Source organism: Panicum hallii, chromosome 7 (genome assembly GCF_002211085.1).
Source record: "Panicum hallii strain FIL2 chromosome 7, PHallii_v3.1, whole genome shotgun sequence".
NCBI classification, from domain to species: Eukaryota; Viridiplantae; Streptophyta; class Magnoliopsida; order Poales; family Poaceae; genus Panicum; species Panicum hallii.
The window spans coordinates 46,168,614-46,184,512 of NC_038048.1; the positions used below are offsets into that span (position 1 = coordinate 46,168,614).

A 15,899-nucleotide genomic window follows, 5' to 3' on the forward strand; every position below is an offset into this window, starting at 1 on the left:
AAACATGGCAAAAGCCCATGCATCCCATGTATGAATACGATGCACCGATCGAGAAACATTCGCGCGCGTACGAATGCACAGTGCTGATCTTGCCGGCACGCATACGTATTCTTACGACGACGTGTCGACGTCCACGTACCTGCTCGACCCAGCGCCTGGCCTCGTCGGTGAGCTCGCACGAGTCGTCGGCGAGGAGCTCGTCCCGGAGGCGGTCGTACGCCCGGACGAACCTCTCGTGGTAGTCGCCGGCGTCGCCAGCGCCGCCCTGACCAGCAAGAACAGGAGGAAGCCGGCGCCGCTCGATCATCCCCCGCTTCTGCAGCAGCGCCGCTGCTCCTGCGGAGCACCTCGTCAAGCCGCCGTCGCGCAGGAGGAGCTTCTCCTCGAGCTCGCCGTCGAGGCCGCGCTGATCCCCGCCGCACGCCGCCGCCTTCATCACCCGAGACGACATAGCCGCTCGATCGATGGCAGACTGGAGTTGGCAGTAGACAGACTATGGAGGTTTGGAGGGTGTGGCAGCCGAGCGACCCCGGCCGCCGGTATATATACGGCCGCGCGCCGCTCCACTACGTATGTGCCGGTGCGCGCCGCGCCGCCGGAGCCCGGGCCCCCGTGCGCGTCCTGAAGCGGGTGGCTCGTGCCGGAACACGACGACGTCGACCGGTGCGGTTACACAGACTTAATCACCGGCCGGGGGTTGGCAGTTGGGCAGAACTAAATTGATGGTAAAAAGTTTGGTTACCGTCTGTAGATTTGAGACTTTGACGCAAAATTCAGGGCCCTGATTCTTTGGAGCCTTGATATCGCAAGGCGCGTCACCCTGCATCGTCAAATCGTCATCGATCTGTCCATGCTGCAGAGAAGGCGATCGAGTTCAGTTCATATTTTACTGAACTGGCTCAACTGCTTGCATATTTATATATCTGCATAGCCATCATAGCGGTTCGATGACAAGCGCGTAGAATACTCCAACTACTCCCTGCACGCACATATCTGCAAGATGTAGGTACGTGTGCTAACTATCTACCCTTCAGCTGATGCCTGATGCCATACCAGTTTGCAATTCTGCATTGCGAGCAGGACGTGCATCACGCTCTGCCAGGCTCTTTAGGGGGAAAAGGAAAATTCACAAATCATCATGCACAGTTACTGTTGAGCCTGTCCTGTCTGAATTCTGATCCATCAGCATCACACAGCACACACGTTTTTTTTTTTGAGATTACACACGAATTTTCTTAGTGAGATTGGAAGCAACTTTCCCGATGCTTCACTTAGAATAGAACCAACGGCGGAAATGAAGCCAACATGCGGCGTGGTTCTTCTCATGGCATGTAAGCTGCTGCGAGAGAGGAATTCGGGACCAAGCAGCGGACCGGCGTGCATGGCGGTTAGCTCAAGATCGGCAGACCGAGAGGCGAGAGCGACTCCCACAAGACGCCAGCCAGCGGCACTGTTGCCGCATGAGGCCGGGCGCCCCGTTGATGCCGCGGCGGCCGGCGAGCTCGGCTACGGGAGCGCGCGGCTGCTGCTCAAGGACGCGCCGCGCAAAAGTGGCAAATAAATCCCAACCCAATCTGGCATTCTGGCCTGCCTCTCGCTTGTCCTACGCGCCAGCAGGCCTGCCGGTTGGTGGACGCGTGGCCTGGGCCTCAAGGTGTTTCGCAGCCAGCAGCAGGAGAGGGAGGATCATCAGGTCAAAGACCATATACTCGGCCAGTACCCCTCAAAAAAAAAAGCCACCTAGTTGAAGTCCTTGTCGAGGTGAATTTGGGTGTCTATTTCCTTTTAATTAAAAAGTCACCTAGTTCTTCTAGGTCAATCGAGGATTTTTGAACTGATTTTTTTCCTTTCAAAAATAAAATGTGGTGTGGATTCTGTTTTTTTTTTAATCCCCTTTGGAACGCATAGCTTTTCTATGCTCGCAGGTACCACAATTCCATCAGGAAATGGTAAGTCATGAGTTCAATAGCTGATAACAACACAACTAATTGAACAAACACCCCCAAAAACACTTTAAGGTGTGCTATAGCATGGAGTCCTTCAATTTGGCAGGAGCAATACAGATATTGCATGTTAATACTTAATATGCTATATAAAGGTGCCGGTCATCACACCGCCACCCCCCTCGAGATGTTCTTCAGGTTGACCTCTTAGTTAAGCAGTATATATAACAGTATAAAAAGGTGTCTACTTCTTCCTCCTGTAAATCTTCTTCAAGAAGATCTTCAGAATCTCCCGAATCGCACGGTCTGGCTCGGCGTCAATGGTTGAAACCAGGTGCTTGTATACCCTTGACTCGTACTCCAAAAATATGTCCTGCAGATGGCCCAAATAAGAAAAAAAATAGAAAGAGTTTCATCAGATTAGTTATATTGCGAAATTGCTTAATGCAGCAGCAGATTCAGTTCAGAAAAACAGGTTCAGAAAGCCTCTGCCGTAGGTAGTAACTCTACTTCGAGCTGTTGCAATAATAAGAGGTATACCTGAAGATCAAGCTCCTTGTAAACATTCTTCACCGCCGCAACACATTGTGGATCAGACTTGCCATAGTTCTCCTGATAAAGTGAAATGGTGGATGCAAACACGCACAATTAGTACTAGCAAGTTCATGTGTTTTTTTTTTCTAATCAAAGGGATCGTATGTGAAGATGGTTTTCATACATATAATATTTTCATCTCATTCTCATTAGCCAGTTCCATAGCCTGGACTATTAGCCACGAACACTTGTAGTCTTCTATGTCTGTTCCAACCTGAATCACATCGAAACATTAAGTTTGAGATTTTCCTCGAAAATGGAGTGCAAAAGACTGCTGCTTAATTTTGGCCCTTTCATCCTGGGTTGGTGCTTGTAGACTCTCCTTTCTATCTTCAGAAATAAGGCAGAGCTTGATACAGCAGACTGTATTACCAGATCTATAGGTCGGACTGAAGCCATCAACATAACAATTGCAAGGACAAGAGATGGATCATTCGTTTGTACCTTGCCAATTACTTCAGGGTCACCAAAGCAGTCCAGGTAGTCATCCTAAAATTTACATTTTTGGTCATATATACTGACGAAGCTGATGACAAGATTGCAGAAGAAACGTTTAGCAGGCAGTGCGTATACCTGTATCTGAAAGTATACACCCATTTCGATGAGTACGTTTTTCAGCTCAATGTAATCGCTCAGTTTCGCGCCATTCAGGAGCAATGCACATGCAACCTGCTTGAACGGAATCAAAACTCACGATTGTTATGATTTGCCAGCAAGATAGTGATGTGTGGTTCGAGCATAATTCAGTATAACTGTTTTGATCAAAGTAACAATCCGACTGCAGTCAGGCTCCATGGGACAATATCAGGTATTCAGAGGCAAGCTGTAAAGGTTTAATAGAAGGAAAGAAGCTGAAATAGTCCAGACCAGACATAGAAGATGTGCAGTTTTGACAATAAAGCGGTTCATTCAGTTATCAAGCTTGGACTCACCGGCAGATAGAAGGAATAGTATGATGTCTTGTACTTCACTATGCGACGGTACCTGGTAGAAGCAAATGAGGCAACCCAGCCATGTGAAACTGAAAGCAGCCACATGGCTTAAACAAATTTATCAAACTAGTTAGGTACCCTTGAATTCTGTATCTCGCAAGATCCTTGGCACCAGTGTGAGTTGTGATGAGATCGAGCATCTGCCCCATGGCTGTCTGCAGGCCTATCTGTGGAAACAGGACACGGAAGTGTGTCACCCAATGATGAAAACTTACGAAATGAAAGGTGTAAATATCGTATCATGTGCTCTCAGTAATCACCTCGTTCCAGAGTTCCATGAGGTCCAGGAAATAGAACTTCTCCTTGAAGTATCTCTTGATGATGGCCTGGACATGGCATTTCAGCAGAACACCGTCGTTTATAGCGGACAGGCCAACCTGCATTACCAGCAGAAAGCGTTGGTCGTCTTCGATGGGACGAAGATCCACGTCAAACGGTAACGATTGCTGCAACTGCAAGAAGAAGTAAACGCACCGTTGGCAGCTTGTACCAGCAGAGGTTGTCCCGCCTCGTGTAGGCGTTGTCCGTGATGTCGTCGAGCACAAGCGCAGACGCATGGAGCTGCAGACCGGTTCAGAAACATTTCGTCAGACACTAGCGATGCGCCAACATTCGGTGGCAGAGTAGCCACGAATTGCTTCTGGTGCTTACCCACTCGACGCACCAACCGAGCACGCAGGCCAGGTAGAAGTCCTCGTCGTCGACCTCGGTCCCTTCCCTCAGCAGCATGTAGCTGTCGATCACCGAGAGCCCGCGGTTCAGTTTACCTTCAGAAGAAGAGCGGCAAATAGGCGTGTCAAAACAAGGCAAAACTGAAGCATATTCAGAGTGCTGTGCAGTGATTCGTCCGCTCACCTCCAGGTACGTTGTAGTCCAGCATCTGCAGCAGCAGAAAAACATGACAAAGGGGATCACATTTTTATATAAAGCGAGATAACGTAAGCAAACAACTGAAACAAGACAAAAGGCTGAAGAAAAAAAATGCTTGGTTGGTCTGGGCCAGTGGACCAAGTTTCTACCTGGGCAGGAAATCTTAGGCCAGTGGGCCAGATTTCCTTTTCTAACTGGGCTAATGGCCCAACAAACTACTGACTTGGTGGGAAATTTTATCATATATATTCCTCTATTGCTTCCCTTTGTGTTTAATCGAGTAGAATTTGTCAAAGATTTGTCTGGTAATATTCCTTTGGTGACGTGGACATTTGCGAATGCAGAGGAGCCGAATCCAGCAGCCACAAAAGGGCAGCAATGATCATCTCCTGCGCCGCCATCCAAGGCGGAGCGAGGAATCAAATTTAGAGGATCGAGCCGAGCCATATCAAATTAATAAATAATAAATTTATGTAACCGTATCTAGAATATTGATGTTAGTAAAAAGCTATGCTAGATATATTTTTTCACACTAAACAATGATCAGGACGTGAGCTCCAAACGATAAACATGAGAAGCAGCTCTTCTGGACGCACTCATATAAAATGCGCTGCCACGTAATTCAGTTCCAAACAAACCCAATAATAATTGTGGTTGTAGAATATACAGAGCGATAGAATATTTATTTCTATTGCAATGTAGCATGAATAATTATATTCGAATAAACTGACAATATTTTTACAGTTTTAGCATAATATGTAGCTTATTTATAGAAAAAATAAATTGTATATCTTCTAAATATAGTAGAACATGACATTTATATCTATACTTGGTTCTAATGATTAGAAGCTCTAATTATTAAAAAAGGATCTAAATGATAAATAATTTATAGTTAGTCTAAATCAGTAACCCAAGCTTATTTATTTGGATTATTAAGGGGTCCATGGCCCCTGCCTGCCTCCGCCATTGGCCGCTATGTCAACGTACATGCTTCGTTTTTTCTCACTTGTCCATGCTAGTTGCTACGATTCTCGAGCTTCGAGGCACGGGATCCTTGATCCTTCCAAGCATGCGGCGTTGTCGGACAAAACGGGGCGACGTGGACTGTCGCAGCTGCCTGGAGTCGTCTGGAGTCTGGACCGACTCGCAGCTAGATCGGTGACGCTAACGTTTCGTTTCCTTTGAATCTAAGATCTAGCTAAAGTTATCCATACTTCTTTTTGTGTGGTGTTCCATGATCGATTCTCTAACGACAGATATACCGACCAAGCATGTAGTACATACGCAAGCGTTTTATCTTTGTCTGCAAGATGCCATCCATTTGCCTATTTGTTCAGAGGCGACACATACACTTGCTGGATTGGCTGGGTCATTACGGATTTTTGGAAAAACAACAACATTGTTCAGAGGCGACACATACATCTGCACATGTTTGGTGTTAGAAGTCTTCCTTTTGTTCACGGATCATTTGGCAATTTTAATGCTATTTTTAATTTTCATCGCATTTTACGCCCTACACTTTAGTTTTTCTTTTTTTTCTAAAATAAATAAATACACATTTCTTTACATGATCAAAGCATGCCCAATAAAGACGGCATTCGTGCGCTGGATTTGAGAAAATTGTACTCCCTCCAATCCAACTGCATGACATGATCTCCAATGTGTTTATTTGATTGACGATGGTCCCGTTTGTTTCAGCTTTTGGCCGATTTTGAAGGCTCGATTTTGGAAAATTCAAAAGTTAGATGACTCCCGTAATCGAGAATCGAGAAACCAGCTGATTATGCATTTTCGATTCTAGATTCTGAGAGTCATCTGATTTTTTTAATTTCTCAAAATTGAGCATTTAAAATCGGCTATAAGCTAAAACAAACGGGGCCGTGTCATTATGATTAGAAACGAGTTGCATATGATGATGAAAAAAATGGTTCAAAAGTATGATCAAAGTAAAAAGAAAAAATTTACTTATGTTTGAGGTCGGAGAGTTTTTATTTTTTTAGAAAAATGAGATTACTCCGGCCTCTGCGACCTTATACAGCCAATTAAGATCGGAAACAGTAGAAGAGAGTGTACTAACTAATCGTGATCATGTTCTCTGAAGGGGTGAAACAAAGACTAATCTAGATCATGCTCCTATGTCCCGAACTTCACCCGACCACATTCACATGGTCCATATTAGATGTGATCATGTACGTGGTTGGTTAAAACGTGTAACAATGGACGGTTCTAATAAGAAAACTCCGAGTGCTGAGGGCACTGCACACGCGCGGGCAAGCAGGAACGTTTGAAAGCTGCGCGGCAAGAGGAGCAAGAACGCGTACCTTGGCGACCCACTGCCTGGTCTCCTCGGTGAAGTCGAAGTTGAAGGCGCGGTCATTGAGCAGCTCGGTCTTGAGACGCTCGTACGCGCGCAGGAACCTCTCCTTGTTCTGCTGCCCGCCGGCGCCCTGCTCCGCCCCCGCCCGGCCATCGTGCACCCGGAGCAGCTCCTTGAGCTCGTCCTCGAGCCGCGACGCCCGCCGGATGATCTCGCCGGGGCTCGCCAGCGCCACCAGCGACAGCCCCGACGGCACGTGCGACGCGATCGACGCCGCCAGGGCCTCCATCGCCTCCCTCCTCTCAGTCGGTCGTCGGTCGCGTCCTTTGGTCTGTGCGTCACACGGTGGACCGCTCGACGGCGAGCGATGCGCGTGTGATCGAGGCTGGCCGGCGGCGTGGGAGGAGCCGTCAGTCGTCAGTGCCAGTCGCGCGCGCACCTGCCGGTTTGGATTTTCGGCGCGTAACTACTACTTGAACAGAGAGGCCGGTCACTGACTTGGCTCGGCGGATAGATGGCCGGCCGCCGCGCGCGCCGGGGGCTATCTATCGCTCGAGCGAGTGGCGTCGAGTGCAGCAGGCTGCTAGCGAACAAGGGCTATCGATCGATCACTCTGTGGCGAGAAGCGTCTGTCGCCGAGTTGTGCTCGATCGATGCGCGCTCGGGGCACGAGACGACGACGACGCGCCCGGTTGCTCCCGGAGCCCAGATAAAGGCCCGCAGGCAGCGAGGCCTCCGACTCCGAGTGATCGCAAGCCTCTGGTCGAACGCGACGGCCGCCATTGGTCAGCCGTCGGTCGGACACCGGGATCTTGGGTGTTTTCAGAAGTTTACATCTACGCCGCTTCACATACTTTTTAATGGTCGATCGTGGTGTGTTTTTCTTCGCTGTAAAGGGACATATTCCCTGGAGCAGTTTCTTGACGCGTACTGCTACGTTCTCTTGCGACGGGACGGGATCTCGCCGGACCTGTGGCGTGTTTGCAGGGCAGGTGAATGAGGTGACCCGAGTCTCCTGCATCGATCCGTGCCGATCTCACGGTCCGCTGAGAGAGATCCCGGACCTGTTGTCAGTTTCTGCTCCTTCGCTGTCGGTCGGGACACCCGAGAGCATTGGACTAGGTTCATGGCCATGGACTAATGGTGCCTCTGAATTCTGATCGTGTTCGAACGGAAGATGGATTTAATTTAATCGCGTGACAGATCTGCGTGTGCAACCGGTGCTCTGTCCCCTTTTCAATGACCCGTCAGTTCTAGGCTAGGAAGGTGTGCTAGCATCAACCTCTGCATTCAACTCGGCAAGGCAAAGTCACCGACGAACTCAAACACTGTGACCGACCTAGGAACACGTTTTGATCTGAACCAGCTACTAGTACCTCCTGACACTGACAGTAGACATGTTTGGAGGTTACCTTAAACAGCATCTCCAGTTCGATCTCCACCTGCGTGATACATGCATGGAACTGTACAATACATCAGCAGCCAACAGGATGTGTTTTTTTCCCCTTCTATTGGAAAATTTCCCGGTTTTTACAAGATGGAAAAGGCTCTTCTGGAAATTTGTTTCTTTGGTCACTTCTAGAGATTGGTTTTGTCAGTTTTCAGAAGAACAAGGCTGTATTTTTTTTTCCAATAACATGCAATCACAGCAAATTTATGTTCCCCAGGGTTCGTGATTAACGACCAACGGCAACGCTTTCTCCTCCCCAAAGCCACACGAAGGATTCACGAACCAAGTTCCCTATGAGCTTACTTCCCTGGATAATTTTTTTGTGGCTTCCTGCGGGTATTTCACGGAGAATTTTTCTACCACCCTTTTTTGTGGTTCAGGCTTCAGACTTTCAGTCCTTGAACAAACCTACACAAACTGCGAAGGAAGATAAGACTCCGCTATGTCATACTAGGACAGAGCCCCAAATGGCTACCGCAGATAAGTACTAGTCTCGGATGACAGTAATGTATGAGATCGTCAAGCTAATCTTCTCCTGTTCGACACTTCTGACTTCTGTGACCTGAGACCTTCTTCTATCCTTCATGTCGCTATGCTGAATTTATGTCAGTTAGGTGTGCGGACTCCAGCAGTCCCTGCTGCATCATGCCAAGTACAGTACAGTATATAAAAATCTGCAAGCCTGTAAACCTAAAAAAAAAAGTTCTTACCATTTACCTCCTCGTTCTCCAGACCTCTGTTACTCGTCGAATTATAACATAGAGTCGCCTCTCCCCCGCCCTCTCCCCCGCAAATAGTGCAGTTGCTTGCTCCTAGCTCTGCTCAGACACGTCGTGGTCACAGCCAGTGTGTGCAGTGTACAGCTGAGCCTGAGCGGCCGGCGTCCAGCATGAGCAAGCTCGACTACTGCTTCAGCAATGATTACATGGTGCTGCGGCCGGACAGGGCCGGCCCCGTGGAGCTCCTGCACCTCCTCTTCTCGCCCAAGGTCGGCCGGAACAGGGCCATCGACTGCTTCACCAGCACCGAGGTCCGCAGCTTCCCCCGCCGGCTCGCCATCTTCCTCAACCTCCTCCTGCAGATCCTCCTCCTCGCGCTCGCCGGCCCGCTGGCCGCGCTCGGCGCCGCCGTCGAGCTCCTGCTCAACCTCGTCGACAACGTCCTCCACGGGAGGATGGAATACCCTGACAGGTCGTCGCCGACGTACCGGTCCGTGACCGGGCTCATCGACCGGAGGGCCGATCTGGACAGGAGCATCAAGCCGACGGACAGCCGGTTCGACGCCGCGCTCTGCGTCATGGCGTCCAAGCTAGCCTACGAGAACGAGGCCTTCATCCGGAACGTGGTCACGAGCCACTGGCAGGTAACGCGCGCGTACTCCCAGCGCCAGTTTCTCTCTTTGCATCATGCCTTTGAACGAATCCTGAAGGAAGAGCTGAAACGGCGGCCACACCTTGGTGCAGTTGGAGTTCGTGCGGTTCTACAACTGCTGGAACGGTAAGAGAAAAAAAACCAAGATCTTGACACGACGAGCATCGATGCTGGCAAGTTGCAACCATCACTCGACGTGTTTTTCTTGGCACTGTATGTTCAGAGTTCCAGAACGCGTACACGGCGCAGGCGTTCGTGTTCTGCGACAAGCCGGTGGACGCGGACGTGATCGTGGTGGCGTTCCGGGGCACGAGGCCGTTCGATGCGGCGCGGTGGTGCGCCGACCTGGACCCGTCGTGGTACAAGATCCCCCGTCTGGGGCGCGCGCACGCCGCCTACACCCACGCGCTCGGCGCACAGCGCAACATCGGCTGGCCCAAGTGGGTCGAGCACATCAAGGGCAAACCCCAGAAGGTCTCCATTCTTCCTGGTGTCTCAACGCGCACTCCACGAACTCCTCCGGTGATCGCCGGAACACGCGCTCACCTGACCTTGAACACATTCCTGCACGCAGGTGTACGCGTACTACACGATCCGCGACGCGCTGAAGGAGCTCCTTGAGGCGAACAGGAAGGCGAGGCTGCTGCTGACGGGGCACGGGTCCGGCGGCGCGCTGGCGGTGCTGTTCCCGGCGATCCTGGCGTACCACAAGGAGAAGGCGGTACTGGACCGGCTGGCGGGGGTGTACACGTTCGGGCAGCCGCGGGTGGGCGACGCCATGCTCGCCATGTTCGTGGAGCGGAACCTGGACCGGCCCAAGAAGCGGCACTTCCGGATCACCTACGGCGACGACTCGCTGCCGCGGCTGCCCAACGAGAGCTCCGCCATCCATTTCCTCCACTTCGGGCTCGGCCTCCACTTCGACAAGTCCTACAAGCTCAAGGTGATCCATCGATCCTCAAGATCTTGCTTTTGATCCTCTAGCGAAATGCTGCGCACGGATATATTCTACCAGAACCACCAAAACTTCCTCCAACCACCAAAACGTAAGAAAAAATAGACAACAAAACAGAATCTTCTGGAACAGATCTTCAGTCTGACATGACGCATGCAAACAGATCGATGCATGACTGCACGAGTCATACGACTGCCTCTGAATTTGTGAGATTTCCATGAAATCTGACTGACCACTGAGCTAAGCTGCCTCGATCTGCATTTTTCATTTCCTGGCAATGATGCATGCAGGTGGTGAGGGAGATACAGATACCGGGCGAGGAGACCCCTTCGTCGCTGCTGGACTCGGTGACGAGCCGCGTCAACTCGGCGTGGGAGCTCGGGCGCGGCGTGTACCTGGGCTACCGGCGGGGCGCCTACTTCCGGGAGGGGTGGCTGCTGCTGCTGATGCGGGCGCTGGCGGTGGCGCTGCCCGGCCTGCCGTTCCACCGGGTGCAGGACTACGTCAACGCCGTCGTGCTGGGCGGCTACATTCCCAAGGACAACTGACCCGCCAGAGGTCTGCTGAAGGGGCCTGCAACTGCAGTGACATCACCTGCATCGATCGAAGCTATGGCGATGTATGCTGATGTTTTAGTGTACTAGTAGTAAATAACCGCGTAAGCATGAGTGCATGAGCAATACAGGGAGAGACGGTCTGCTTCAGTATGCATCTGAGCATTTCCTTCTCCTGTACTCGACTCTGAACAAGCAATTGCAGAAGCTAAATAAAGTACGTGCACCTTAAGCATAAACGAACTAGTAAGTATAGATCTCAAGTGTTTTACACAGTCCCTGCCAGCACCGTGTAGATTATGCAAGGGGCTCTTTCTTTGCTCGCGTGGCAAATCAATGTTATGTTTTTTTTTGTTTTGCTTGTTTGTTTTTGTTTTTTGAGCTGGAATCAGTGACCGTTAACTCTAGGTGGTGGCCGTTCGCTGCTGGGTTGCAATAGTAAATGGGCCCATATTCCATGTGGGTCGAGTGAATGCGCCGGTATTTGGGTGTCAGGCCGGTATCCGGATATTGGGCCGCTTGTAGGCTATGGCCTGTTTACGTCTGGGCCGGACTACATGTTCTCCCAGTTCATACACAAATCTATTGTTTTGTCAGGGTGTTAGTGTAAAAACACAGAGGCGAGATGTGTATTTGGATAGGGCTGCTGGCACCGGTTGGCTCAGCTTCAGGAGATCGTGCGTGGTGGTCGTTCAGTCCAGTCTTCAGTCCTCCATGGAAGGCGCAGCTGCCCAGATGGCCGCCCCGGTCCTCGGCATCATCGCCGCCGCCGCCGTGACCTTCTACACCGTCAGCTTCATGCAGCTCCGAGACGTATGCTTGCTCTTCGTTCTTTCCTCAAACGAGCACTTTTCAATTTCCGCTTCGCAGACCACGCGATTACATTCATGCTCAGCGCCGTAATGTAACGGCTCATCAATCACCGACGTGTGACGCGCAGAAATCTTTCGAGGAGCTCGACGAGAAGTACTCGGAATTCGACGAGTCCGGCGGACGGCAGCGGCGGGCGCGTCGGAGGGCCGAGCGCGAGAGGAACAGGCGAAACGACTGAGACCTCGCCACGCCTCGCCTCCATGTTCTGCCTGATCGAGAGGAAACAAGATGCCGTTGCTGCTTGATGAGTACTTAGCTACTGGAACAATCGAAACGATGGGTTCGTGCTTGTTTACCTGTAGCGCCAGCGACGTTCTTAAATGGCTCTGTGTAGCCTGTACTTCAGTTCCAGCAGGAGCTGTAAACAATCTGCCCTTGCATTTGGAAACGATGTTACATTTTTCTCTGTACCCGGCTGCTGCCTGTGGATCCTGAATTGCATCTAAGTTTCCCCAAGTTGCATCACCGGGATTTTGTGCAAAGAGTAGAGAGATTAGACTAAGCAGCGCCGTGACCTGCACCAGAGAGGAAGAAAGGCGTTCCGAAAATTCAGGTGCAAGACTCCTCAAACAACCCTTGCCTTAGCCTTGGCGGCTCTCTGCTCGTTCGTCCACTGCTCCGTGTCCGGCCGCCGGCCAAGGTACAGTGGTACACCTCCACTACAGGAAAAACCTTAACTTTCGACGGTTTAGCCGTCGGAAGTTAAGGCTAAACCGTCGGAAGTTAATTCACTTCCGACGGTTTAGAACAAACCCGTCGGAAGTTTGTTCGACGGAGCTAAATCGTCAGAAATTTTCAACTTCCGACGGCATAGAACAAAACCGTCGGAAGTTTCTATACTTCCGACGGCCTTGCAAACCGTCGGAAGTTAGCTGGCAAACGGCAGCTGACGGCCGTCTGTTAACTTCCGACGGTTTCTCCCGGCTGTCGGAAGTTTGAGGCATTTAACTTCCGACGGCCGCTCAGAAACCGTCGGAAGTTAAGCTTATCCCAGCAAACAGACCAATCTGAAACCACAAAACCGACCACAATCATTATAAGCATTATATCTAATCAAATTTCATCCACAATTATAATTCACAATCAGAAATTGCACGCAAGTACACATTTCATATATCCACATACATAAACTTCAGAGGTTCATAATCAAAGTTCACAAACTTCATATAAGTATCATATGAAACAAATTCATACAACAATAATGTTTCAATTAAGTTTGGCGGCCTCCATCACCTGGTTGAATTGATCCACCACTTCCAATGAATTGATCCGCCCAATTCGATGTTGGATCAACGTGTGAATCTCCCGGTGCCGCTAGGTTAGGTGGTGGGGTGTGAAAAGGTTATAAAAGATAAATGGACAAGAATAGTTTGAAAGATAACTAATTCGATAATATTTATTTAGAGTGACCATCTTTTGCAATGACTATGAACTAACTTTTGAATCATTGACTATCATACCTGAGGTGAAGCTGATGGCCAACTGGCCTGTGCAAAAGGCGGAGGTACCAGTGGTGGCACTTGTATATTCTGTTGCGTCACTATTTGCTGAAAGATCAAATTTGTCAGTAAGAATGTAACTTAACCTAAATTGTAACAATTAAGATTTACCTGCAGTATTGCATTCTGTTGTGCAAGTTGAGCTTGGAACTACTGCTGCTGTAGCTCCTGTTGTCTTATTCTTTCACGCAGCCTTACAACCTCCGCGTTGTCGTCGCCACTACTTGTGCTACGACTTGCTGACCGCGACGATCCCACTCTTTGACGCGACGGCACCTGACTCGAGTCAATGACTTTGTCGAATAATGGATACCTACAAATATTGACCAAATATAGCAAATTCAAAATATGTATTTTTGCTTAAATTATAAAATTAGATTGAAATTTAAAGAAATCTAACCGGCCATGAGGTTTTCCACCACCACTACTGTAAACGGCCTCAGGATCAATAGGCGCGTTTCTCCAATCATAACCCTCTCCATGGCGAGCAATCATTTGGTCACCATATGCCGCCTTCAAAGAACAAAATCACACAATTACATAAGATTGTTTCATGACAACTCGATAGTGCTAATTTTGTAAATTTAGATATACCAGACGCTTTGTAGCCGCCTGAGAGCATAACTGATCTGGATTTGTAGGATCACGTCCTCTATGACCTTCGAGGTAGACCTGAATATCACTCGGCGCCACACCTGTGCGAACTTCCTATACATACAACAAAAAATTAAAGAAGCATGCATTGATAAATGAAATTAATACAATTCATTTCAAAGAGTTCACTTACAATGCGTTTGGCCAATCGGAAGTGCCCATCACCTCCGTAGGTGTGATAGGACTCAGTTCCACGATTTCCTCTATTTCTCTGGGAAATGTTTTTGAACTCATCCGTGGTTCAATAGTGACATAAGGCATGATAAGCCTCCTCACGTGTGGCCATCCACGGAATCATTTCCTGCACAACAATATTTCATTTCAAGGTAACAGACAGAATCATACTAATTGCAACTTGCAACAGTTTACCTCGCGGTATTGCTCCTCAGTCAAGTAATATTTTCCAGCATCCCGTTTCTTCTCAAATCGTATCCCTTGAGTCCGTTCCAGATAAGAAGCGACAACCTGAATTCTGGCATAAGAAATCATATCTCTAACCACAATGTGTGCGTTATGGTGGAACACACGTCTGGCATGATCATCATAAGCTCCCTCCTCAGGCAACTTGTAGTATTTCTGCAAAAATTTAACACAATCAGTAGCCATCGTATGTAGAAAATTAAATCAGTACATAAGAGCAATCATACCCAAAACTCAGCCCAAACTGCCTTTTGGGTATTGCCGAACGTTATGTTGACACCATATCTATAATGATTCCAAGATGTAGCAGGGATCCGTTCACCAGATACAAGTTCTACCGTTCCAGGCCAAAGCATACGGCATATGTTACCTAAAATTTTGTTCACCTGTCTTAAATGACCAACACCTAGGAAATTAGGCTCAAACCAAGACCTACAAGTATATAAAACAATTAGAATCAATTCGGAATAAGGATTATGTACTAAAACATAGAAAAAACATACTAACCCATCTCCATTCGGTGTGATCACGCACTTTTCTTCTTCTCGTGGAGGTTTAGGCGGCGGAATCCAACCAATCTTCGAGTGCCGCCTACGTGTCCGACCCTGCCCTTCAGATCCTCCAGCTTCTGACCCTCCAGCCCCAGCCGCAGCCTCTCCAGCTCCTGCCCCTTCATCACCAGCTCCTGTCCCCGCATCACCAGCACTAGTCTCTCCAGCTCTTGACCCACCAACTCTTGACCCTTGACCTGCCGACCCTCCACCAGCAGATCCTTCAGACCATCTATCCCAACCACCTAAGTCAATCTCCCGGCTCGCCTTGACCGACTCCTTGCTACTTGTCTCCTCTTCCGTCTCCTCTTCACTCTGCAAAATACATAACATATTGCAGTAATTATATTGAATCTCAAAATTAGAATAAACATATAAAAATTACATATATACCTCATCTCTCTGAAACGCAATCTGCCCCTGCATCTCTGGAGGTAAGTGTTCCAGCAATTGTCTACGCCTTGAAGCTCTCGCAGAAGTGCCCGCAAACAGATCGTCATCTTGTCTCTTTGATAGCTTAGTGCTTTTCACGAAACTCTTTGCTAGGTTTTTTATCCTTTTTGACATCCTGTTAAAAAAAGAAGTTAGTACATTAATACAAGTATAATTAATAGTACATATAAAATAAAGTAAACATAAGGTATTTACTTATCAATCATATTCAAAATTAGGATCAAGTTGTTTTGTACGCTTCGAAGGACGCCAAGTAACTTTTTTTCTTCCTTGGCACTCGTTTTCTTTTTGGAGGAACTACTACATCATTTTGATCTCCCACTAATGCATCTGACAACAACTCTGTATCTATGTTGAAAGAGCTCGGGAGTTCATCTTCTTGATAAATTTCTTCAAACCCTTC

The 15,899-nt window shown here is 48.8% G+C and overlaps 3 protein-coding genes across 3 annotated transcripts; 2 read left to right on the plus strand and 1 right to left on the minus strand.

Moving 5' to 3' along the window:
* Window positions 1-2,066: 2,066 nt before the first annotated feature.
* On the minus strand, window positions 2,067-7,212 carry LOC112899989 (farnesyl pyrophosphate synthase 2-like). Its single transcript, XM_025968679.1, has 12 exons — window positions 6,721-7,212; window positions 4,385-4,409; window positions 4,181-4,296; window positions 4,004-4,090; window positions 3,790-3,906; window positions 3,608-3,696; window positions 3,470-3,521; window positions 3,111-3,206; window positions 2,982-3,026; window positions 2,662-2,751; window positions 2,484-2,555; window positions 2,067-2,316 (listed from the first exon to the last, which is right to left on the minus strand). The coding sequence occupies exons 1-12, from the start codon at window positions 7,003-7,005 to the stop codon at window positions 2,188-2,190; spliced, it is 1,203 nt and encodes a 400-aa protein (XP_025824464.1). The 5' UTR covers window positions 7,006-7,212; the 3' UTR covers window positions 2,067-2,187.
* Window positions 7,213-8,882: 1,670 nt separating this feature from the next.
* Window positions 8,883-11,282, plus strand: LOC112900177. Its single transcript, XM_025968953.1, has 5 exons — window positions 8,883-9,529; window positions 9,630-9,663; window positions 9,761-10,011; window positions 10,112-10,480; window positions 10,783-11,282. The coding sequence occupies exons 1-5, from the start codon at window positions 9,056-9,058 to the stop codon at window positions 11,038-11,040; spliced, it is 1,386 nt and encodes a 461-aa protein (XP_025824738.1). The 5' UTR covers window positions 8,883-9,055; the 3' UTR covers window positions 11,041-11,282.
* A 414-nt stretch (window positions 11,283-11,696) lies between these two features.
* LOC112900977 lies at window positions 11,697-12,329 on the plus strand. Its single transcript, XM_025969776.1, has 2 exons — window positions 11,697-11,859; window positions 11,987-12,329. The coding sequence occupies exons 1-2, from the start codon at window positions 11,761-11,763 to the stop codon at window positions 12,095-12,097; spliced, it is 210 nt and encodes a 69-aa protein (XP_025825561.1). The 5' UTR covers window positions 11,697-11,760; the 3' UTR covers window positions 12,098-12,329.
* Window positions 12,330-15,899: the final 3,570 nt, after the last annotated feature.